The sequence below is a fragment of the Perca fluviatilis genome, chromosome 15 (assembly GCF_010015445.1).
Source record: "Perca fluviatilis chromosome 15, GENO_Pfluv_1.0, whole genome shotgun sequence".
Taxonomy (NCBI): domain Eukaryota; kingdom Metazoa; phylum Chordata; class Actinopteri; order Perciformes; family Percidae; genus Perca; species Perca fluviatilis.
The window spans coordinates 9,745,079-9,771,922 of record NC_053126.1 but is presented as its reverse complement, the minus strand read 5'-3'; the positions used below and the strand labels follow the sequence as shown (position 1 = coordinate 9,771,922).

Here is a 26,844-nt window from a genome sequence, read left to right as displayed (position 1 = left end):
AGCTTTGGCTTTCCTAAAAATTGATCTCTGAGTCCAGTAAAGCTAAGGATGTTAAAACAAGATTTAGAAGAAGTAGAATGGAAACTAATGAAAAAAGACAAAATTAAGACAGATAATTTAAAGCTACTGAGTACAGGAAAAACAAAGAATGTTTTAAAAGATAGATAAAATAGTGATTCAGGGAAAGAATGCAAAAACACACATTAAACCAATAACACACTTCACACCTGTGGAGGAAAACATGTTGAGTATTGAATCAGTGTAATAACAGTGAACAGTGTGCTGTGATCATACTGTCAGTGTCTCTGCCTCAGTGAGACTCACAGGATCCAGCAGCCAGCAGCAGCAGCAGAGCTACAGAGAACATGGTTGCTATTGAAGGTGATCTGATGGGAGCTTCTCTTCTTCTGCTGCAACTGACAGCATGATATCAAGTCTTTATAGCAGACTGTGAGGAAGTTCACTTTGCATAGAGAAGGACACTGACAGGCTATAAAAGAAAGGTGGACTGTCCTATCACATGTAGTCAAAGACTGGAATTATGTTAAGAACATGTATTATGACACATGAAATAAATTGTATTTATTATCACAGCAAAGTTCACACAAAGTTACATTCATGTTTAATAATTCTTCAGAAAACTTGAAATTCTGTTAAACTCAGATCAACAGAATATGTAATGTCTGCTTTAAGTACACATAGGGGAGCTGCAATACAACCTTAAACTGTTTTATTGAGACTGCAGACTGATGTCTTTGAGTTTTTGTACAGCGTTGCTCCTTCCTGTGTCACTGTGGCTCTCGAGCACAATAATAAACAGCAGAATCTTCAGTCTTCAGACTGTTCATCTGCAGATACACCTGCTGTCTGCTGTTTTCTCTGGAGATGGTAAACCGGCCTTTGACTGACTGAGAGTAGTAGATGCTGCCACTGCCACTGCTGATGTAAGCGATCCATTCCAGTCCTTTTCCAGCAGCCTGTCTGATCCAAGCGCTATCAATATTACCACCAAACCCAGAATATGTACAGGTCAGTCTGTGGGATTCTCCAGGTCTTTTAACCACTGGTTCAGACTCAGTCAGTGTTTGACCCTCAGTACCTACAGATATTTAAACAGCTCATTAGTTTCTGTAATGCAGCCATGTTGTCTTTGTACTAGGAAGTTTGTCAGAAAAACATCTATTGTTCTTACCTGCCCAGTTAAATGACAGGATGAGAAAAACAACCAAATAATCAGGTCTGATCATTGTTAAAGCCAGTTGTCTCTGTCCAGTCTACAGTGTGTATGTCAGTGATTTAGTGTCTGTCCTTCACTCTGCAACACATATGTAGAGATGGAAGAGATCAGAGATTTGCATTGACTCCTCCTCCTCAAACAGAAACTCAACACTTCTCTGGAAAATATGATTTATATCATTCTTTCATAATATTATTATACATATGATTTTCTCAATAAGGAAGATAGATTAATTTATGCTCAAATTAGATGTATTTATATATCAGCAGCATTTGCTGGCCATCCATATTCTGGATATATCATTTATGCATAAATGTCCAAATATATTCTCAACACCTGTTGTTCAAAATCAATAAAGGGAACATTATTACCATTTTACCATTTTTGTGGAAAAGCAAATGTCAAATGTAACAAAAAGCCGTTTCATTTCATCACTGTAGCATACTGGAAAACAACTATTGAGTTTTGAGAATTTAAATTTTTTTAATTATGCCTGTTTTGGGCTGTACATCATCGTGCCCCGTCCCCCATTAAATGATTTCTTTCAAAGATTTGAGAGTGGTGGTAGTACAAGGGCCTCCACCAAGGGGGACTGTGTAATACCTTTTAGGCGCACCACTTTTGGACACACTGTTTTGTCAGTAAAGAGAAATAAATATTGGAATAGCCTATCCTCCACAATAAGGGGCCGTCCCACATACAACAATTTTAAAACTCATTTAAAATTCTGGCTTTTAGAAAACCAAAGATGCACTCACTTTTAACTTTTAACTGCCTCACACGTTTCACTATGTGTAACAATGTATGTTCTGTTGTATTTTGTCTTGACTGTTGTTGTTAGTGTTTGTCTTGCCTCTCAAACGATGAGGGTGTTGCATGCTTGTTACTGTCTTCATGTTTTTATTTTTATGTATCTGCCTAGGGACAATAGATGAAAATTAGCTATGGTGCTAACTCTAGCATATCTACATTGTTCTACTTGTACTTGCTTTATTTTTAATTGAATACATACTATGTACATATACTTATACTTATATTGTTTATACCTATACTTATATTGTTTAATATTCCATTTAGAGAATGTGTGATGTGCACCAACAACACCAAAACAAATTCCTTGTATGTGTTAAAAAATATACTTGGCAATAAAACCCTTTCTGATTCTGATTCTGATGTCCATTAATATGCAATGTCCCTATCTAAATAAACTATTAAAATAAAATAAAAATAACACTAAAAAAACAGGAAGTCACAAACCACGACATCAGCTGTTGCTTCCATTGTGGTCATGAATGTGTGTGTGTGTTTAGAGACACTGTCATATTCTCCTTTGTATCATCCTGACGTCTTATCTTCTACTGCCACCTGTAGGTTCTTGGGAAAATAATGTGTATGAGGTTTTTGTCAAGCCTCTCTGCTTCCTTTAACCAGTGTGTGTTTTGCACAGTAATACACAGCAGAGTCCTCTGGCTTTAAGTTGGACAGTCTCAGATACACCATGCTGTTGCTGTCATCTCTACTGATTTCTACACGGCCCTGCACACTGCTGGCATAAGTGTTACTACTTGCAGAAGAGTATCCGCTCCCTATCCATTCCAGTGCTTCTCCTGCAGGTTGTCTGATCCAGTGCATGCTGCAGCAGCTAAATGTGAAGCCAGATCCCCTGCAGGAGAGACTGAGAGTCTCCCCAGGCTTTTTCACTACTGAACTGGAAGGAATGGACTCCATACTCTGACCTGTACAACCTGATGAAATAAAAGGGAGAGAGGAAACACAGAAGAAATTAATCATCTGGGAAGTTTTCTGGTGTCACTGACTGACCATCAGTCCATGTTGTCTGAGAAAAGATAAAACAGCAAGAAGCAAGAGAACTCACAGGGCAGAGAGAGAGCAACCAGCAGAAGAGTGAGTGTGTTCATCATCCTGAGGCTGGAGATGTGACATCTGATGCTCCACACAAAGTACAAGAGCAGTCAGCAGGACAGAAGTACACTGCACAGACTGAAGATTTGCATCAGGACATAATGGGGAGGGAGTGGCTCCTAAACCAGCACTCTGTATAATTTGTAATAATACACAATAATATATTTGTAGAATTTATAATTCTTTCATTTTTTTATTATAATTGCTTTTCCTTCTATGCTAAATACAATATCACATCCAGAGACATGAGCACTTTTTTGTAGTGTTTTATCATGTAACCAAAAAGTTTAAAAAAATAAGGTTAATCTGTAAGGTTTATGTTAAATAAACTCACAAATGAATGATGTCATGTAAAATGTGTGGTTGAGTCACATGGGGGCTGGGTATTTGTGCAGGTCTGTTGCTGGTTTGCATCACTGTAGAGCTATTTTTAGGAAAGAGTTATATAATAATATATTGAATTTATTTTCTAATTTCAATAATCTTTTTACAAATGCAGGCTCTGAGTCATGATAAACATGCTGACAAATACAGTTTTTTATTAATGACATGTTTTCATTATAAATTGTCAATCATTCAGTGGAACATGTGTTTTCACAGCCCTGACATGCTTCAGTGCTTCTCACACAGAGATCAGTGTTATTCAGTTGTTGTACAGCTTAGTAGTGTTGTGTGTCACTGTGGCTCTCGTGCACAATAATAAACTGCAGAATCTTCTTGTTTCAGACTTTTAACCTCTAAGTGCACACGATTTTGGGAAGTGTCTTTGGTGATGGAAAACTGGCCTTGGACACTTGGAGCAAATATTTTGCCAGTTCCGCCATCGATGCGTCCGATCCATTCTAGTCCTTTCCCTGGTTTCTGACGAATCCAGTGCAGCCAGGCTAGAGACAGTCCGTCCACCTTACAGGACAGAGTGACTGGTTGTCCAGCTCTGCTCACCACTGGCTCTGAGGAGGTGAGGGACTGGCCCCGAGCAGCTGGAAGAGACAGAGTTTAGATTACAGGGAGCCAGCCGACATCCAAAGCTCCTTTTCTCCTCCTTCGCTCAACACCGACTTCACTCACCTGAAATGAGAGCCAAGAGGAGGACACTCTGTACAACTGTCATGGTGGGAACTTGACTCAGTCTGCACCTGCAGAGGCTGTTATGGGGATTATATATTGTGTTGACAGAGTGGGTGGTGATTATGCATCAATGTGTGAATTTACATTTTAGCAGTGGGAGATACAGTTTTCTGTCAGAAAAGGAGGAGTGCTGGACTCTGAGAGAGAGAGAGAGAGAGAGAGAGAGAGAGAGAGGTTTTTTGAAACAGAATGAGATACAACATTAAAGATGTTTATTGTTTCTCTTGTTTTTAGTGTGTTTGGACAGTTTTTCAGCTGTGTGCATTTCTAAGAGGGTAAGATTGTGTGGTCTGTAGTTCAATGTATACAGTACAAGCTGTAATGTCAGTCTAACACGTTAATTTGAAAGTTTAATTTAATTTAAAATATAGTTTTTCCTCCAAGAGCCAAGGAAGTAAAAGTTATCCTTATTGCAGTATTACTACAGTATCCATTCAGCTTCCAACCCAATGGCTTACATACACAAGAATAAACAGCAGCTCCTTCAGTCTTCTAGCTGTTTTATTGAAATTGATTTGAAATGATAAAATGGAGAACTATATAACTAAATGAATACATGAAGAAGCAGTCACTGCTGATCCAGCACCTAAATGTTCTATTTGTGTTGGGGTGAAGCAAGCTCTCAAAGGGTCTGAGTATAAAATTGTAGTTTTGAGTGGCAGTCAGTCAAAATCAAAGAGATAAGCAGAACTAAGTGTTTCCATATAGAGGACAGAGAAACTTGAGACAGAAGCATTCTATGGTTTTTATGAAAGAAAATGTAACATTATTTGTGACTCCCACTTTAGATGCCACATGGCTGAAATGTGTATGTAGTATTTATTTTATTCATAGCTGGACAAGGATTGTTTTGCTGTCTTTTTGGAAAACCACAGTGTTTATCATTTAAATAAATTCAATAAATTGAAATTAAAGATCTTTAAGGTCTTTAACCACTGGTTCAGATTCTATTAGAGTCTGACCATTAACACCTGTAAGGACAAAAAGAAAATGTGAAATATGTCAGTTATAGAAATTAAAACTGTGTCAAATCAATATCAGTGAAAATCTTCACCTGTCCAGCAGAGAGTTAAAAGCAGCAGTCCTGTCCTATAGTCCATCATGTTAAACTGTGTGTCCACTGTTCTCTGTCCTCCTCTCTGCACTCAGATAAGTAGAGGTGAAGATATTTGAGTTTTGCATTGACACCTCCTCACAGGGAGGAAACATCTGGACTGGAGATATTTAATGAAAGTGGGAAATTAATGTGAGAGAGTCTTCATTTGTGTAACATGTTTATCAGTATTAACACTCTAGCCACATGTATTCTAATAATACACAAATTACATCTGTTTTTTTCAAGGTTTATTCAAATTTGTTAAATTATGTTTAATCTTGGTATCAAGGCTCTGTTTCTCATTGGTCTCTGTGAGCAGAATGAGCAGCACATGAGAGCATTCACAATAATATAAATAATCAGTTTCATTCTGATCACCAACATCTAGTATCATTTATGACAAGTGCTTTGTATTGATCTCACTGTGTCATACTATTATACCATTCATGGTTAGTACTTATGAATAAGACTTTGGCAATTTAGATAATGGTTTGACAATTGAAATAACTATGTCTATTACTGTAGAGGACGTACCATCATTATAAAAATAATTATGTACTTGTGAGTTTAAAATATATGGAACTTTTATGTGGATATATCTAAGTGCTTTTCAGGCAGTGAGAAAACTCAGATGTCATTACAGTAAGATCACATTGCTGTTTGTTGTCTGTGGAGGTTTTTGTGCAGCTGCTCCACTGTCTTCAGTCACTGTGTCTCTCGAGCACAGAAGTAAACAGCAGAATCTGCTGCTGTCAGGCTCTGGACCTCGAGGTACTGAGTGCTGCTGGGAACATCTTCAGTCATGATGAAACGGCTTTGAAAGGAGCTGCCATAGCTAGCAGAGTTTCTACCTGTGTTCATCCACCCAATCCACTCCAGAGCTTCTCCTGGTCTTTGTCTTATCCAGTGAATATTGTAGCTTGTCATGCTATAACCAGATATGATACATGACATCTTCACTGTCTCTCCAGGTCTTTTCACCTCAGAGGGAGACTGGTCCAGTTTGATCTCACTCCAAACTCCTGGAAGGAAATAAATTGTGATAATCATCCAACAAACTTGTAAAACACAGGTTGGACATTTACTAAAGCAGAAGTAAAGCAGAATAAGTTTTTTTCTCACCATGAATAGTAACTACAATTAATAAACTCCAGATAATGGTATTTTCCATTCTGGGAGAAGCAGTCGTCGTTCAGTGCTCTGATCTGAGTGTCAGAAATATATCAAATTGTCCCAGTTGTGTGTTTATAAGAGAGGAAGAGTTTGCATAGACCTCCCTCTACAGGTTTAAAATGGGAACATGTCACACAGATACATTTCCATAAGTAGAGTATCTCTACAACAGCAGAGGAAACTGTGAAATATGAAACTGATTTCTGGACTGATAGAAAATAATGGGAAATAAACTACAATGTTTAGAGCTTGTTCATCTAGGCCAAATACCAGAAGGGACATTTACATCCTATTTGTGAAGCTATATAGCTGCTGTTTAAAATTATTATATTATTTTCTATCCCTTTGCATTGGACGGGAAAAAATAACTCCATAACCGTTCATGTTTATTAACGCTGCAAAGAGTGCTGTCTTTATTAATGTTCACATTTTGAACATGTGTCTGGTTGAGTCTTGCTGCTTGCTGGGTATTTGTGCAGGTCTGTTGGTGGTTTGTATCACTGTGGGGTAACGTACACAGTAATACACAGCTGTGTCCTCAGGCTGCACATTCTGTCCTTTTAGAGACATTATTAGAGCAGAAGTGTCTCTGCTATAGCTGAACTTGTTCTTCAGAGCATTATTTTGGTAAAAGTCTCCTCCACCCCACTGATGGGAAATCCAGTCCATTGGTTTTCCTTCACTCTGTCTGATCCAACCTGTTGCATAGCTGTTATCAGTCAAAGAATAACCAGAGACCTGACAGCTGATGGTCAGAGACTGTCCAGGCTGCACAACCATTGAGTCTGTCTGGATGAGATCAGATTCAGGCAGAATCATGTGAATAATAACATATTTTGCAGCTTTTAATAAAAGACTTTTAATGGTTTCAGTGTTTGCAGATGTTTAAAGAAACAGACGTACAGAGAAACTTGGAGCCTTTTAGAGGAAAACAGCTGCTCAGGAACTGAAACGTGACAAAATGCAAAAAAAATTAAATCCTTTAACAAAGATGAAAACTATTGTAGTTCATCTATTTTCAAGTTACTCTTCTGTAATAAACAACATATTTTAGCATGATTTTTACTTGTTCTTATTCAGAACTCTTAAAAGCCAGTCATACAACAATCATACTCAAATGTCTGTGTTGTCTCATTTTGAATGACTTGACCTGAGGACATTAGTCATGTGAGACAGTGCAGAGTTTATCAGCCCAGGGAGGATGAGGAAAGACAAGAAATGTTTCTTACTGCAGGAGTTGAAGTAGTTTCATTTAAGCAACCAGATCGTTGTGATGTTTTTGGCACTTTTACCAACAAGTGATCTTCATTGTGTTTTTGTGAGTTTAATGTTAAGTCAAATTATTTCTCAGGAAAATGGGATATTATATAATGAAGAGACAAAGGGTAATTTGTTATCTAAAAATGATATTTAATGTAAAATTTAGGGGGAAACAAAGTACTAATTTTAAAAATATAATGTATAAAATATATAATATAAATATTACATTCATACATCATCTTCATTATTTGGCTTCATCAGCACAGTAAGAATACTGTAGGATTTTGTAGAGCTGCTCAACTAACTCCAGTCACTCAATGAGTGATCTTTATTGTGTTTTTAATGTGTTTTCAAGTTTCTGTATAATGCAGGGGGGATTATTCATTTATAATCAAAACATATATGAAAATAAAATTACAGATTATAAAACAATTTAACAACATGAAAATGAGAAAAATGTAATGTAACATTTTTAAATATATACATTTTATGAAAAATATTTCAAACTTGTGTACTGCCAGCCTGAAAGAATGAGTACTGTAGGATTTTGTACAGCTGCTCAACCAACTCCAGTCACTGTGGGTCTCGAGCACAATAATAAACAGCAGAATCTTCAGTCTTCAGACTGTTCATCTGCAGATACAGCTGCTCTCTGCTGTTGTCTCTGGAGATGGTAAACCGGCCTTGGACTGACTGAGAATAGTAGATGTTATTACTGTCATAGCTACTCGCAACCCACTCCAGTCCTTTTCCAGGAGCCTGTCTGATCCAGGCCATCCAGTAGCTACTGAATTACAATCCAGATGTTGTACAGGTCAATCTGTGGGATTCTCCAGGTCTTTTAACCGCTGGTTCAGATTCTGTCAGAGTTTGACTATCAACACCTGTCAAATAAAGAATATAATCATTAGCTGCTTTCAATTTTGGTAATGTTTTAAAGACAACTTCAAATCAAGATCAGTGAAAATCTTCACCTGCCCAGCAGAGAGTTAAAAGCAGCAGTCCTGTCCTATAGTCCATCATGTTAAACTGTGTGTCCACTGTTCTCTGTCCTCCTCTCTGCACTCAGATAAGTAGAGGTGGAAGATATCTGAGTTTTGCATTGACTCCTCCTTTTTTGGCTTTCTCCTAACTGTATTTTGTGTTTTCACAAATCATCTCACTGTATCTCTTAACATTTTGACTTTGTTTCACATTTTTAACCTGATGTTACTAATCCCTTTTTTTTATTACAGTAGTGGTTTTGTAACATTTGAATATGTTTATTTACTTTCTCTGCTTTGCCCGCCCAGAGAATTTGGCCCACCCATGAGAGAGAGACATCATGGCTTTCAAACGAGCAAAGTGGCAGTTGGTCAAGGCCACACCCCCACCCTCCACCTTGCACCCCCCTCTCTCCTCCTCAATAGCTACAGACACAGAAATGGCACATACTAACGAAAGCTCATTGAAAGCTCTAGTGGCTTTAATACTGCACCAAGGCTGAATTTCGGGAAAGAGACTTCAGATACAGTATTAGGGGACCACTAAGGTCTATATAAAAGCATCCAAAGAGCACCATGTCATGGGACCTTTAAACAGTTTCTAAAAGTGTAATTCAGTCTGTCTTGTGGGAGTACAGACAATGATGTATCAGTGATTGAAACTTCCAAGTATTTAAACTAGGGCTGTCAAAATTAACACCATAATAAAGAGTTAACGCAAACGCTTTTAACACCACTAGTTGTTTTTGATGTAGGATTAATGCACGCGCTTTTGTGATTTGGGCCTCGGGACGCTCTTTAGTTTTGGGAAACCAGGAAGTGATGCACAGTAATGTTGTGGGTGGCTAGCAGAAACAAGCCTTGATCAGAAATGGATAAAGAAAAGAGTTTTGAATGGCAAGTTCAGTTTCAAAGCCCTTCCAGATGGTTCTCTTGACAAGACTAGGGGTAGTGGTGGAATTGTGGGAATTGGTTCTCTGACAAACACATTTTAGATTGTTAACGAAAAGAAATAACGATGTTATGAAAGAGAAACTGACTTGTTGAGGATTCATTTATACTGTACTGTAGATAAATCACCATTTAAAATAAAATCTAAAGACTGTTTCATCCTTTAGTGCCATGTGTCAAACTCAAGGCCCGCGGGCCAAATCCGGCCCCTTGCAGATTTAGATCCGGCCCGTACTACACTTTGGCCCGCCTAGTTGTGCGCCAAAATCAAAACACTGGAGAGTGTTTTTTAAACTGCAATTACCTGACAAACAAAGCAGATATATGGCAGATTTGACGACTCTGACACTCAGAAATTCTCCCAGAAGAAGCAAAGAGTTTTCATATTCAGGCGGAGAAACAGGTTGTTGTTAAAAAAATGTATCATTGTTTTTGCTTGATTTGCTAAATTCTTTGAGGGCTAAGGAACTCCCTTGATGACTTTTATAGGGCTTAATGTCAACAAAAAGCATACAAACATGTCAGAAAAAGCAACTAATTTACAAAAAGGTGTCTGAGAAAGCCACTAAAACAACAAAAATGAGGAAAAAAGCTACCAAAATGTAAAAAAAAAAAAATTGTCCCCTTGGTTGTGATTCTCTTTTCCAGTGTGACCCATCCACCACCCCAACCAACCTCCTTACGCGGATCGGCATTTCATACTACTACACCGTGACGTGCTGTGACCACGACATATGCTTCCCATTTAAATACATTACTTTACATTTTCGTGCTGGCCACCACGAAAAAAACGACAAAAACGTCCCTGTGAACACAAATCAATAGATTGAATAACGTGATCATTTGACGAACTGCTGTGAGACTGGGTTGTTTCCCTGCATGCTGTCTGATCCAAGCTGTGTAGTAGCTGCTACCTGCATTTATTTTTTCATATATTTGGTTGCTGACTGTATTTGCTGCAAACATAAATACATTGACAGCAGCCAGAATTATATGAACAGTAATACATTTTGCAGCTTCTAATAAAAGACTTTTAATGGTTTCAGTGTTTGCAGATGTTTAAAGAAACAGACATACAGAGAAACTTGGAGCCTTTTAGAGGAAAACAGCTGCTCAGGAACTGAAACGTGACAAAATGCAAAAAACTAAATCCTTTAACAAAGATGAAAACTATTGTAGTTCATCCATTTACAAGTTACTCTTCTGTAATAAGCAGCATATTTTACCTTCATATGTGTGTGGTTATGTCAGAAATAAAATCATATATCAAATATCATGCAGCATGATGTTTACTTGTTTTATTCAGAATTCTTAAAAGCCAGTCATACAACAATCATACTCAAATGTCTGTGTTGTCTCATTTTGAATGACTTGACCTGAGGACATTAGTCATGTGAGACAGTGCAGAGTTTATCAGCCCAGGGAGGATGAGGAAAGACAAGAAATGTTTCTTACTGCAGGAGTTGAAGTAGTTTCATTTAAGCAACCAGATCGTTGTGATGTTTTTGGAACTTTTACCCTCAAGTGATCTTCATTGTGTTTTTGTGAGTTTAATGTTGAGTAATAATATTTCTCAAGAAAGCAGTACGTTATATAATGAAGAGACAAAGGGTAATTTATTATCTAAAAATATCTAATGTAAAATTTAGGGAAAAAACTTAATATTAACTTAATAATATTACTTAATATTGAAAATATAATGTGTAAAATATATGCTATAAATATTACATTCATATATCATCTTCATTATTTGGCTTCATCAGCCCAGTACTGTTACCGTTACTGATACAGTTATGATTTACATAATTATTAAATAATATTATGGAAAACATATAACATGATAAATATGAAAATTGTAGCTGTTAAATTGAATTAAAACACATTTGTGTTGTGTCTGTTTCTCTCTTTACTGTAACAGTGAGCTGGTGTTGAAACCATTAGTGGTCTGAGGGCTCCTCCTCTGGTGGCTTCATGTTACAAGTGTTCAGGCTCTGAGGGGTTTTTGTTCAGGTCTACTGATGGTTTGTGTTACTGTGGCTCTCTGGCACAGTAATACACAGCAGTGTCTTCAGGCTGCACATTCTGTCCATTTAGAGTCACTGTGTTGCTGGATGAGTCCAAGCTGATACTGAACTTGTTCTTCAGTGAATCTTTGTAGTATGTGGTGGATCCAACTGCTGCCATTCCAATCCAATCCAGTCCTTTCCCTGCAGGCTGTCTGATCCAAGCTGTGTAGTAGCTGCTGAGAGAATAAGAGACCTGACAGGTGATGGTCAGACGTTGACCTGGCTGCACAGTCACAGAAGCTGGCTGGGTCAACCCTTCACACTTCACACCTGTGGAGGAAAACATGTTGAGTATTGAATCAGTGTAATAACAGTGAACAGTGTGCTGTGATCATACTGTCAGTGTCTCTGCCTCAGTGAGACTCACAGGATCCAGCAGCCAGCAGCAGCAGCAGAGCTACAGAGAACATGGTTGCTATTGAAGGTGATCTGATGGGAGCTTCTCTTCTTCTGCTGCAACTGACAGCATGATATCAAGTCTTTATAGCAGACTGTGAGGAAGTTCACTTTGCATAGAGAAGGACACTGACATGCTATAAAAGAAGGATGAACTGTCCTGTCACAAGTAAAGCTTTAAATTGTGTTCTGAATTATATTTTTGACACATGAAAGAACATGTAGTTATTATTACAAACTTAAATTCCATTTTTTTTAATTACATATTATCTAACACAAGTCAAACATGTCAGACAAATAGATTTATATTCACAACAGAATCAACAGTTTAACAGAATAGTTATTGTGTGCTTCAACTATATATGGGGGATCTACAATAAAACATGTCTGAATGGAACACATTTATTGAGACTATTTCTCTGAATGTGTTGATGATGTTGAACTGAAGCTTATTATGTTTATTATTATTATTAATGACAAAATAAGAAAGCAAAGATTTGACTTGTTTTGACATGTTGAGTTTTGTGCAAGCCGTTGCTCCTTCCTGTGTCACTGTGGCTCTCGAGCACAATAATAAACAGCAGAATCTTCAGTCTTCAGACTGTTCATCTGCAGATACACCTGCTGTCTGCTGTTTTCTCTGGAGATGGTAAACCGGCCTTTGACTGACTGAGAGTAGTAGATGCCGCCACTGCCACTGCTGATGTAAGCGATCCATTCCAGTCCTTTTCCAGCAGCCTGTCTGATCCAAGCATTATCATAATCCCCACCAAACCCAGAATATGTGCAGGTCAGTCTGTGGGATTCTCCAGGTCTTTTAACCACTGGTTCAGACTCAGTCAGTGTTTGACCCTCAGTACCTACAGACATTTAAACAGCTCATTAGTTTCTGTAATGCAGCCATGTTGTCTTATACCAGGAAGTTTGTCAGAAAAACGATTGTTCTTACCTGCCCAGTTAAATGACAGGATGAGAAAAACAACCAAATAATCAGGTCTGATCATTGTTAAAGCCAGTTGTCTCTGTCCAGTCTACAGTGTGTATGTCAGTGATTTAGTGACTGTCCTTCACTCTGCAACACATATGTAGAGATGGAAGAGGTCAGAGATTTGCATTGACTCCTCCTCCTCAAACAGAAACTCAACACATCTCTGGAAAATATGATTTATATCATTCTTACATTATATATGATTATCGCTATGATTTTCTCAATAAAGAAGATACATTTATTTATACTCAAATTAGATGTATTTATATACTTTGCTCAGCAGTATTTGATATGGCCATCCATATACTGGATATATCGCATAAATGTCCAAATATATTATTATATATACATCTGCTGTTCAAAATCAAAAAAGGAACATTATTACCATTTGTTTGTGGAAAAGCAAATTTCAAATGTAAAACTACAAAACAGGAATTCACAAACCATGACATCAGCTGTTGCTTCCTTTGTGGTCATGAAATTTGTGTGTGTGTGTTTAGAGACACTGTCATATTCTCCTTAGTATCATCTGACGTCTTATCTTCTACTGCCACCTGTAGGTATTGGGGAAATAATTTGTATGAGGTTTTGTCAAGCCTCTCTGCTTCCTTTAACCAGTGTGTTTCTCTGGCACAGTAATACACAGCAGAGTCCTCTGGCTTTAAGTTGGACAGTCTCAGATACACCATGCTGTTGCTGTCATCTCTACTGAATTCTACCGCCCCTCGCACGGCACTGCTGGCATAAGTGTTTTTACTTGCAGTAGAGAAGCCGCTCCTTCCATATCAATTTGCTTCTCCTGCAGGTTGTCTGATCCAGCTCATAACACAGCAGCTAAATATGAAGCCAGATCCCCTGCAGGAGAGACTGAGAGTCTCCCCAGGCTTTTTCACTACTGAACTGGAAGGAATGGACTCCATCCTCTGACCTGTACAACCTGATGAAATAAAAGGGAGAGAGGAAACACAGAAGAAATTAATCATCTGGGAAGTTTTCTGGTGTCACTGACTGACCATCAGTCCATGTTGTCTGAGAAAAGATAACACAGCAAGAAGCAGGAGAACTCACAGGGCAGAGAGAGAGCAACCAGCAGAAGAGTGAGTGTGTTCATCATCCTGAGGCTGGAGATGTGACATCTGATGCTCCACACAAAGTACAAGAGCAGTCAGCAGGACAGAAGTACACTGCACAGACTGGAGATTTGCATCAGGATATCATGGGGAGGGAGTGGCTCATAAACCAGCACTCTGTGTAATTTGTACAATAATAAATATATTTGTAGAATTTATTATTCTTTCATTTTTTAATTATAATTGCTTTTCCTTCTATGCTATATACAATATCACATCCAGAAACAAGAGCGCTTTTTTTGTAGTTTTGTAGATTATCTGTAAGGTTTATGTTAAATAAACTCACAAATGAATGATGTCATGTAAAAAGTCACATGGTTGCTGGGTATTTGTGCAGGTCTGTTGGTGGTTTGCATCACTGTAGAGCTATTTTTAGGAAATAGCTTATATGTATAATAATATATTGAATTCATTTTCAAATTTCAATAATATTTTTACAAATGCAGGCTCTGAGTCATGATAAACTGTCCCAACATGCGGACAAATACAGTTTTTATTGATGACATATCTTTCATTATAAATTGTCAATCATTCAGTGGAACATGTGTTTTCACAGCCCTGACATGCTTCAGTGCTTCTCACACAGAGATCAGTGTTATTCAGTTTTTGTACAGCTTAGTAGTGTTGTGTGTCACTGTGGCTCTCGTGCACAATAATAAACTGCAGAGTCTTCTTGTTTCAGACTCTTAACCTCTAAGTGCACAAGATTTTGAGAGGTGTCTTTGGTGATGGAAAACTGGCCTTGGACACCTTTGCAAATATTGTGCCAGTTCCGCTATCAATGCGTCCGATCCATTCCAGTCCTTTCCCTGGTTTCTGACGAATCCAGTGCAGCCAAGCTAGAGACAGTCCGTCCACCTTACAGGACAGAGTGACTGGTTGTCCAGCTCTGCTCACCACTGGCTCTGAGGAGGTGAGGGACTGGCCCTGAGCAGCTGGAAGATACAGAGTTTAGATTACAGGGAGCCAGCCGACATCCAAAGCTCCTTTTCTCCTCCTTCGCTCAACACCGACTTCACTCACCTGAAATGAGAGCCAAGAGGAGGACACTCTGTACAACTGTCATGGTGGGAACTTGACTCAGTCTGCACCTGCAGAGGCTGTTATGGGGATTATATATTGTGTTGACAGAATGGGTGGGGATTATGCATCAGTGTGTGGATTTACATTTTAGCAGTGGGAGATACAGTTTTCTGTCTGAAAAGGAGGAGTGCTGGACTCTGAGAGAGAGAGAGAGAGAGAGAGAGAGAGAGAGAGAGAGAGAGAGCGAGAGAGAGGTTTTCGTTTTCTCTTATTTTCAGTGTGTTTGGACAGTTTTTCAACTGTGTGCATTTCTAAGAGGGTAAGATTGTGTGGTGTGTAGTTCAATGTATACAGTACAAGCTGTAATGTCAGTCTAAGACATTAATTTAAAAGGTTATTGTTCACCTAAGTGAGGTGGATTACTGCTAATAGAGAAAACAATGTGACAAATGAATACATAGTTTTTCCTCCGAGAGCCAAGGAAGTAAAAGTTTGCCTTATTACAGTATTACTACAGTATCCATTCAGCTTCCAACCCAATGGCTTACATACACAAGAATTAACAGCAGCTCCTTCAGTCTTCTAGCTGTTTATATAGAAATTGATTTGAAATGATGAAATGGAGAACTATACAACTAAATGAATACATTAAGAATCAGTCACTGCTGATCCAGCACCTAAATGTTCTATTTTTGTTGGGGTGAAGAAAGCTCTCAAAGGCTCTGAGTATAAAATTGTAGTTTTGAGTGGCAGTCAGTCAAAATCAAAGAGATAAGCATAACTAAGTGTTTCCATATAGAGGACAGAGAAACTTGAGACTGGCTGCTTCTAGGGCTTTTATGAAAGAAAATGTATTATTTATATTACTTGTCACTCCCACTTTAGATGCCACATGGCTGAAATGTGTATGTAGTATTTATTTTATTCATACCTGGACAAGGATTGTTTTGCTGTATTTGGCTGTTCTGTAAGGAAGTGATAATTGATAGGACCCCCTCTAAAATGATATGCTACATCGCAAGGGGCTATCTTTAAATAAATTCAATAAATTGAAGTTAAAGATTAATTAAGATACTTTTGTTGGTGGTTAATGTCCGTCTTTTCAGGCCACATTTTCATGATTTTATTAAAAAAACAAAAAGCTAAAAAATAAATGAATAAGAATACATCTATAAGAATGGGATCTGCAGGATTTTGTACAGCTGCTCAACTGAATCAGTCACTGTTGCCGTTGAGCACAATAATAAACAGCAGAATCTTCAGTCTTCAGACCTTTCATCTGCAGATACAGCTGCTGTCTGTTGTTGTCTCTAGATATGGTAAACCGGCCTTGGACTTACTGAGAGTAGTAGATTCTGTAATTATCATATTCGATAGTTGCTACCCATTCCAGTCCATTTCCAGGAGTCTGTCTGACCCAGGCCATCCAAGAGCTACCAAAGTTAAACCCAGAGGCTGAACAGGTCAATCTGTGGGATTCTCCAGGTCTTTTAACCACTGGTTCAGATTCTATTAGAGTCTGACCATCAACACCATCAAAACGAAAATGTGAAATATGTCAGTTATAGAAATTAAAACTGTGTCAAATAAATATCAGTGAAAATCTTCACCTGCCCAGCAGAGAGTTAAAAGCAGCAGTCCTGTCCTATAGTCCATCATGTTAAACTGTGTGTCCACTGTTCTCTGTCCTCCTCTCTGCACTCAGATAAGTAGAGGTGAAGATATCTGAGTTTTGCATCGACACCTCCTCAAAGGTAGGAAACATCTGGACTGGAGATATTTAATGAAACTGAGTCAGAGTCATCCCTGCAAGTCAGCTGTTTTTAATATTTGTCTGACATGTTTTATTTGTAAAAATGTTCGTTAGCCGTTAACACCACAACCACATTAATTCTAATGATACACAAATGACATCTGACACGTTAAAAACAAGGGTTATTAAAATTTGTTAAATTATGATTCATCTTGGTATTAAGGCTCTGTTTCTCATTAGTCACTTTGAGCAATAGGGCAGCACATTAGATCATTCATAATCACCAACATCTACAAGCATTTCTGAAAATTGCTTTAATATCATCTCACTATGTCATAACATATGTACATGCTTTGTACTTATGAATATGACTTTGTGTATTTGTGAAGAGATGTAGCTTCTGTTTAAATGTAGTTAGTTATCAGATGTTACATGAAAACAGGAAGAAAAAAAATAATTCTCATCTTTTATAGGCTTTACAACTCAATTAATACCATTCATTGAATTCCATAAACATTAATTGTATTAAGTCATTAGAGAGTGCTGTGTTTATTAATGTTCACATTTAGAACATGTGTGTTTGGTTGAGTCTTGCTGGTTGCTGGGTATTTGTGTAGGTCTGTTGGTGGTTTGTATCACTGTGGGCTGACGTACACAGTAATACACAGCTGTGTCCTCAGGCTGCACATTCTGTCCTTTTAGAGTCACTGTTAGAGCAGAAGTGTCTCTGCTGTAGCTGAACTTGTTTTTCAGAGCATCATTTTGGTAAAGGCCACTTGTTCCCCACTGATGGGATATCCAGTCCATTTGTTTTCCTTCACTCTCTCTGATCCAACCTGTTGCATAGCTGTCATCAGTCAAAGAATAACCAGAGACCTGACAGCTGATGGTCAGAGACTGTCCAGGCTGCACAACCATTGAGTCTGTCTGGATGAGATCAATACTGTTCACACCTGTGGAAACACAAATCAACATTATCTCCATCATTCATCTGACTATTCAGGGTTTCTAATGTGTGTATTAGAGTGAATCCACTGAAAGCTCCTCACAGGATCCAGCAGCCAGCAGCAGTATCAGAGCTACAGAGAACATGTTGATGTTGAAGCTGAACTGATGTCAGCTCTTCTGTCTCTCACTGACACACACACACCTCACTTCTTTATGAGGCCACACAAAAGGAGGCTGATTTACATACTGATGATAGTAAATCAGCTGACTAAAGTATATTTGAATAAATCAAAATGAAGATGAAATGTTCAGGTGTTCTCACATAAAGAGAAGGTGAAACCTGAATATCTGACAAACATGTTAATGAAAAGTATATATTTATATGATAGAGGATAAACTATTCATTTATACTGTAGTTAAATCACTCAATTTATTCTATCACTTGAAGGGTTATATATTGTTGGAAAAGATTCAACCGATTGCTCTGGCTCAAAAGTCTTTTGACTCCCACGGTCACTTCTCAAAGTTTCCCTTATAAATTGTTGTGTTCGTTGAAAGACAGACCAGGAAATGAATACTCATGATTCGTTTAGTTAAACTATAACAGTCTTTAGTAAAATGATATTGCAAACAGATATTTCATATGCATATGGATCAGCCGCTCCTTCAAGACTTTCTCTCCCTAACCACCAACAAAGTCTTTCCGGGTCTGACACCGGACCTTCCTTTTCCCTATTCTTTTATTCATCTTCAGGTTCCTCCTCCCGCCATTGCGTCTGGGCCGCCAATTGGTTGGATATCACTCAGACTTTCTGTCTCCGAGAAGATAGAGAAGTTGCGCGCTAGCCTTGGGATCGCTCTCATTCTCTTCTTCTCTCACGGCCTAAAGATTGTCTGTTCCTTTAAGAGATTTCATTAGGTGCATTCTGTTCCAAATGTTTATTAAACAAATCAGAACACTTGTACTCCACTAAATTTATTTTTTTCTTATCTTACACATGCCAGACAGGAGGAGACTGCGAGGCCATCCCTGGCTACAGGACATTCTTATTCTAAACCCAATATATTTCTACAATATATACATTCAATGATGTATCACTGATTATTATGTCAGAGTGTTTAAATTGATTGATTTTACTGTTAATGTTACATTTAATTAAGAACCTAAGACTGTTTCTCTCCTTGCTGTAACAGTGAGCTGGTGTTGAAACCATTAGTGGTCTGAGGGCTCCTCCTCTGGTGGCTTCATGTTACAAGTGTTCAGGCTCTGAGGGGTTTTTGTTCAGGTCTACTGATGGTTTGTGTTACTGTGGCTCTCTGGCACAGTAATACACAGCAGTGTCTTCAGGCTGCACATTCTGTCCATTTAGAGTCACTGTCTTGCTGGAAGTCTCTAAGTCAATACTGAACTTGTTCTTCAGTGAATCTTTGTAGTGTGAACCTCCAGTATATTTCCATCCAATCCACTCCAGTCCTTTCCCTGCAGGCTGTCTGATCCAAGCTGTGTAGTAGCTGCTGAGAGAATAAGAGACCTGACAGGTGATGGTCAGACGTTGACCTGGCTGCACAGTCACAGAGGCTGGCTGGGTCAACTGTTCACACTTCACACCTGTTAAAAAAGAAAAGGTTTTGTAACAAATGATCAAGTTATAATGCAAAAGAAGAACTGTTGACTTTAACAAATCCAGAGAGACTCACATCCAGCTGCCAACAGCAGCAGCAGAGCTCCAGAGAACATGGTTTATGTTGAAACTGACGTGCTGTGAACTCCACTGACAGCCTGATGTGATGTTTTTATAGCTGAGAAACAAGGAAGGTCACTGAGTTTGCATAAAATCAAACATATGAAGCATCAATGTTGGTCTAACTGGAGTCAATAGAAGAGTTTGTTCAGTGTTATTATATCTGCAGAGTGAAAATATGCGTTTCATTTTTGATTTCTTCATATCTAGGTACAGATAACTTTATGGAATTAAACTGACAATATTGTCTCCACTTATTTTCTAGACTTTAATTTGCATTAATACACAACAATAATTCCTTAATGACTGTATTATTATTCTATCTTTAAAAATTAATAATGTTTTGTATATAAAATAGTTATCTCCATACACGATACAAGTAAATTCACTCTAAATAAACATTAAATGCTGTCATCACTCATCTCCACTTTCAGCTGTTTTCTCTTAGAAATGATTTTAATGAAATTACAGTATGTGATGGAAAGAGTGACATATTCTTATTTACCTATTAATTTTATTACAGAGCAATATTAATCATTTTAGAGTTTGAGTATCAGTCAGTTAAGATCAATGAGAACAGCAGATCTGAGTTTCTCCTTTTAGTAACAGAAGAGAGAGAAACTAGACACTGACTGTCCTCTAGTGATTTTATAAAAGAAACAGTAACATTATTTTTCATTCTCATAGATTCCACATCGTATCATTTACAGAGAGAATTGTGTCTTACTTTGTAGAAATGTAAAGAATTTGTAGTAGTTTAATTTCAGCAACCAGATTATTGGGCTGTCTTTGGACGTTTTATTAATGAGTTATCTTTTTTCTGTTTTTAATCCGTTTTCAGGAATGTGTATAATGTAAGGAGGATTATTACTTTATTTTAAAAACATTTCAAGTAAATCACAGCATATGAAAGAAATTAACAACCTCAAAACAACAAAAGCTAATATAAAAATAAACAAATACATAAATGTTATGAAACATTCTTCATGCTTGGGTTCTACCAGCCTGAAAGAATGAGTACTAGGATTTTGTACAGCTGCTCAACCAACTCCAGTCACTGTGGCTCTCGAGCACAATAATAAACAGCAGAATCTTCAGTCTTCAGACTGTTCATCTGCAGATACAGCTGCTCTCTGCTGTTGTCTCTGGAGACGGTAAACCGGCCCTGAACTGACTGAGAGTAGTAGATGCTGTCACTATCATATTCAATAGTTGCTACCCATTCCAGTCCTTTTCCAGGAGCCTGTCTGACCCAGGCCATCCAAGATCTACCAAAGTTAAACCCAGAGGCTGAACAGGTCAATCTGTGGGATTCTCCAGGTCTTTTAACCACTGGTTCAGATTCTGTCAGAGTCTGACCATCAACACCTGTCAAGGTACAAAAAAACATCACATGAATTTAGTTGTTACACAATTCAAAACTATGTTTAATCTAGATCAGTGAAAATCTTCACCTGCCCAGCAGAGAGTTAAAAGCAGCAGTCCTGTCCTATAGTCCATCATGTTAAACTGTGTGTCCACTGTTCTCTGTCCTCCTCTCTGCACTCAGATAAGTAGAGGTGAAGATATCTGAGTTTTGCATTGACTCCTCCTTTTTTGGCTTTCTCTTAACTGTATTTTGTGTTTTCACAAATCATCTCATCGTATCTCTTACCATTTTGACTTTGTTTCACATTTTTAACCTGATGTTACCTAATCCTTTATTTTTATTTATTTTTACTTTAAGTCACTTTGTAACATTTGAATGTATGTATTTACTCTCACTTTTGATCAATGCAAAGTACAAATAATGGAATAATGTTACTGTCCATAAATAAAAGTTTTTGACAATATTTTCAGTCAAAAAATTGCTTTCAGTTCATGTAGTAGGTAAAAGGTTGGCTTGAGATAGGTAAACAACATCTCATGTCTCCTAAAGTTATTTTTGATCAAATTGCCGTCCTACATGTGAATAACACTCATGTACAATATTATTAGACCAAACATCAATTCTTTCACAAAATTCAACCTTTGAAGAAAATTCAGTTGCATTCATACATATTAACTTCATTAAGGTAAATTAATGTTAACCGATTTCTAAAAGTCTAATTCAGTCTGTCTTGTGGGAGTACAGACAATGATGTATCAGTGATTGAAACCTCCAAGTATTTAAACTAGGGCTGTCAAAATTAACACCATGATAAAGAGTTAACGTAAACGCTTTTAACACCACTATTTTTTTTTGATGTAGGATTAATGCACGCACGTTTTGTGAATTGGGTCTCCGGGACTCTTTAGTTTTGGGGAAACCAGGAAGCGATGCACAGTAATGTTGTGGGTGGCTAGCAGAAACAAGCCTTGAGCAGAAATGGATAAAGAAAAGAGTTTTGAATGGCAAGTTCAGTTTCAAAGCCCTTCCAGATGGTTCTCTTGACAAGACTAGGGGTAGTGGTGGAATTGTGGGAATTGGTTCTCTGACAAACACATTTTAGATAGTTACTGTAACAGTGAGCTGGTGTTGAAACCATTAGTGGTCTGAGGGCTCCTCCTCTGGTGGCTTCATGTTACAAGTGTTCAGGCTCTGAGGGGTTTTTGTTCAGGTCTACTGATGAGTCACTGGGAGAGGTCTTAAGTCGATACTGAACTTGTTCTTCAGTGAATCTTTGTAGTTTGGTGGATGTAACACCACCATGTACAATCACTCCAGTCCTTTCCCTGCATGCTGTCTGATCCAAGCTGTGTAGTAGCTGCTACCTGCATTTATTTTTTCATATATTTGCTTACTGACTGTATTTAGTGCAAACATAAATACATTGACAGGAGCCAGAATCATGTGAATAGTAATATATTTTGCAGCTTTTAATAAAAGACTTTTAATGGTTTCAGTGCTTGCAGATGTTTAAAGAAACAGACATACAGAGAAACTTGGAGCCTTTAGAGGGAAAACAGCTGCTCAGGAACTGAAATGTGACAAAATGCAAAAACTAAATCCTTTAATAAAGATGAAAACTATTGTAGTTCATCCATTTTACAAGTTAATCTTCTGTAATAAACAACATAGTTTTACCTTCATATGTGTGTGGTTATGTCATAAATAAAATCATATATCAAATATCATGCAGCATGATGTTTTACTTGTTTTTTATTCAGAATTCCTAAAAGCCAGTCATACAACAATCATACTCAAATGTCTGTGTTGTCTCATTTTGAATGACTTGACCTGAGGACATTAGTCATGTGAGACAGTGCAGAGTTTATCAGCCAGGGAGGATGAGGAAAGACAAGAAATGTTTCTTACTGCAGGAGTTGAAGTAGTTTCATTTAAGCAACCAGATCATTGTGATGTTTTTGGCACTTTTACCAACAAGTCATCTTTATTGTGTTTTTGTGTGTTTAATGTTGAGTAATAATATTTCTCAGGAAAGCATGATAATTTAGTATCTAAAAATGATATCTAATGTAAAATTTAGGGAAAAACGTAGAAAAAAGTAGTAATATTAAAAATATAATGTATAAAATATATGATATAAATTACATTAATATATTATCTTCATTATTTGGCTTCATCAATCCAGTAGAATACTGTAGGATTTTTGTACAGCTGCTCAACCAACTCCAGTCACTGTGGCTCTCGAGCACAATAATAAACAGCAGAATCTTCAGTTTTCAGTCTGTTCATCTGCAGATACAGCTGCTCTCTGCTGTCGTCTCTGGAGATGGTAAACCCGCCTTTGGACTGACTGAGAGTAGTAGATGTCAGTAGTGTAGAACCTTGCAATCCACTCCAGTCCTTTTCCATGAGCCTGTCTGATCCAGGCCATCCTGTAGCTACTAAATGTTAATCCAGAGGCTGTACAGGTCAATCTGTGGGATTCTCCAGGTCTTTTAACCACTGGTTCAGATTCCGTCAGAGTCTGACCATCCACACCTGTCAAGATCACATGAATTTAGTTGTTACACAATTCAGAACTATGTTTAGTCAAGATCAATGAAAATCTTCAAGCCTCCAAGTGAGCTGTTTTGACCTTCGTCTGACATTAATTTGTCTAAAATATTTCCAGTATTAACACCACAACCAAATTAATTCTAATAATACACAAATGACATTTTGACACATTAAGATTCAAGGGTTTTTCAAATGTGTTAATTCCATTATCAATCTTGTTATCAAAGCTCTGTTTCTCATTAGTCAGTTTGAGAATAATAGACTGCAAATGAGAGCATTTATAATCATAACATTTCATTCTGATCAACAGCTACTAGTATTTATGACAATTAACGTTATTGTCATTTCACCATTTATACCATTAACACATTTTCATGACTAATTATATATAACTTATTTTCATCACTTTGGCAATTTACTTTTACAGTAGATAATGCTTTGACAATTGTAGAAACTCTGTCTAATAATTTAAGTGATTTAACATTATAAAGTAAATAAATATTTACTTATATAAGTATAAAGTGAAATATATAGAAATGTAAGTGGCCGAGTTGGCTCAGTTAGTGGAGCGGTGTACGTAGATAGGAGTTTGCTTGTCGACGCAGCTGCCGAGGTTTGACTCAGGCCTGCGGCCCTTTGCTGCATTTCATTCCCCTTTCTCTCCCCTTTCATGTCTTTATCTCGTCCTGTGGAATTAATAGGGCCAAAATGCCCCAAAAAAATAATCTTTAAATATATAGAAATGTAATGTAGATATATCAAAGTCCTTTATGTAAGGGGGTTGGGGAGCTCAGATGTCATTAAGATCACATTGCTGTTTGTTGTCTGTGGAGGTTTTGTGCAGCTGCTCCACTGTCTTCAGTCACTGTGTCTCTGCGGAAAGCACAAAGTAAACAGCAGAATCTGCTGCTGTCAGGCTCTGGACCTCGAGGTAACTGAGAGCTGCTGGGAACATCTTCAGTCATGATGAAACGGCTTTGAAAGGAGCTGCCATAGCTAGCAGAGTTTGAACCTGCATCCATCCTCCCAATCCACTCCAGAGCTTCTCCTGGTCTCTGTTGTATCCAGTGAATATAGTGCCTTGTCATGTCAAAGAGTCAGATATGATACATGCACATCTTCACGAAGTCCTCCAGGTCTTTTCACCCTCAGAGGGAGACTGGTCCAGTTTGATCTCACTCCAAACTCCTGTAAGGAAAGAAATGATCATCATCCATCACACTTTGAAAATATTAAGCATTTAAAAACAAATTGCTTTTACTCTTTGTAATTACAAAAATGATTTCACCCACTAATAAGTAATCCATAAAAATAAACACCAGATAATCATATCATCAAATCCTGCAGTAATGAACTGACGTCTGATCAAAAGTCTTTCTGATATGTATGAAACTGTCAGCTGTTCTGGCCTCTAATGATTCTACAGTTGCTGTTGGTGTGTTTATAAAGAAGGAAGAGTTTGTACAGACCCCTCTAAAGGAACATCATAGATGGACTTTACCACAAGCTGGCGGATGTGTGATTATTTTAAGAACAGAACAATTAAGACAAAATCACGAAAAAGAAACGTTGAAGGCCTGGAAACAAGCAGTATTTTACTGTAAAAAATCCTGCATACAATAATAAAAAATATATAAATTACACATACAGGCAGAGTTTACATTGCGTAGTATTTTGTAATTCACATTTTCGTCTCCCTAAAAATAAAATGTGTGATCCAGAGATATCATTTAGTGTGTGAATAACTATTATGACCCATCAGATCTTTTTCGCCTAACTGCTCATTGTTCAAAAAGTCCCAATGTAATTCCACAAGCCAAGAATGTCCAATCACAGCAGATTTTTCTGATGGTGCTTTTTGGTGCGAAAGTGAATAACAATGACGATTGGTAGGCTGGTGAGTGTTTTCAAAAGTGGGTTCTGGGGACATTGCGGTCCTTGAGGGTGCTTAAGGGTCCTCTTATCGGTAGCTGGTTCAGTTGCATTGTTACTGATGTCATGGTGTGCATTCATTTTTGTATAATATCCTACGAACCCATTCATTAGAACGTGTTGCATGAATACATGTTCCAGCGTTGGGTACTGTTTTTTCATTATGATTAGGAAGTTATTGATTACTTTTTTTGAAAACTTTTAGTGTCCTTAAAATGTTGTAGAAATAGACATTCTGTATGTGGCTTTGCATTTCATAGTTTGACTATAAATCTTCACTTTTTATGTTTGGTAATTTTGTTGATCATATTTTGCTTTCATCTTTAATTCAATAAATATAATATAAAATAAATCAAATTTGGACAGCCACATTATTAAATTAAAGGGAGAATAAATATGAGTGATTGTGATGTGCTTGTGATAAACATGGAAAGCTTTTGAGGGATTTGTTGTCATTAAGAGTCACAACACAGGGATCTATGAACATGTAAAATAATAACGCGTCAAGTCAACGTAATGGAAACTTCTGGCTGTTAAGCTCTGTAGGTTTTTCAGTTTCTAAACATATAATCTTTGGCGAGTCACTTCCCCCTCTCTCTGCACCTTTGGGACCACACCTGTCATAGTGAAACTTATGGAAACCGTCAGAGCTACAAATAAAGTTCCTCGAAACAAGAGACTCATCTTTCTTTGAACCTTTGCATATCAGCACGTGTCCAGGCCGGAAGCGGCTAACATGCATACAGCAGAGACATCAAATACACAGAATTTCATAAGCTCATCAAACAATATAACAGCAAATGCAAGACATGCAGAGTACAGAAATACCAGATACAGTTCAAATATATTTGTGTACCTATTTTGTTTAGCTGTATGGTGCACAGTTGTTATTTCACATATAGTTTCATATTGGTGTTCTTCTGGATCTAGAACATGGCAGCACACAGCAGAAGGAGCTGGAGAATCCCACAGATTGACCTGCACAGCCTCTGGGTTTATATTCAGTAGCTACAGGATGCACTGGATCAGACAGGCTCCTGGAAAAGGACTGGAGTAGCGTGCGATTATCCACAGTAGCATCTACTACTCTCAGTCAGTTCAAGGCCGGGTTACCATCTCCAGAGACGAGAGCAGAGAGCAGCTGTATCTGCAGATGAACAGTCTGAAGAGTGAAGATTCTGCTGTTTATT

At 37.7% G+C, this 26,844-nt stretch overlaps 6 gene segments (V, D, J or C); all 6 read right to left on the bottom strand.

Moving 5' to 3' along the window:
• Positions 1–788: 788 nt before the first annotated feature.
• Positions 789–13,256, bottom strand: LOC120574397. The segment is given in 3 exon segments: positions 789–1,009; positions 12,984–13,073; positions 13,163–13,256. Coding segments are annotated over 3 exon segments (366 nt in total).
• LOC120574606 lies at positions 11,743–12,298 on the bottom strand. The segment is given in 2 exon segments: positions 11,743–12,087; positions 12,185–12,298. Coding segments are annotated over 2 exon segments (351 nt in total).
• A 1,758-nt stretch (positions 13,257–15,014) lies between the features above and the next one.
• LOC120574655 lies at positions 15,015–15,434 on the bottom strand. The segment is given in 2 exon segments: positions 15,015–15,266; positions 15,355–15,434. Coding segments are annotated over 2 exon segments (285 nt in total).
• Positions 15,435–17,659: 2,225 nt separating this feature from the next.
• Positions 17,660–18,206, bottom strand: LOC120574396. The segment is given in 2 exon segments: positions 17,660–18,060; positions 18,157–18,206. Coding segments are annotated over 2 exon segments (444 nt in total).
• Positions 18,207–19,321: 1,115 nt separating this feature from the next.
• On the bottom strand, positions 19,322–19,984 carry LOC120574628. The segment is given in 2 exon segments: positions 19,322–19,664; positions 19,754–19,984. Coding segments are annotated over 2 exon segments (345 nt in total).
• Positions 19,985–20,866: 882 nt separating this feature from the next.
• Positions 20,867–21,305, bottom strand: LOC120574616 (the record flags this gene model as incomplete). The annotated part of the segment is given in 2 exon segments: positions 20,867–21,165; positions 21,252–21,305. Coding segments are annotated over 2 exon segments (348 nt in total), but the record flags the coding sequence as incomplete, so codon positions are not given.
• Positions 21,306–26,844: the final 5,539 nt, after the last annotated feature.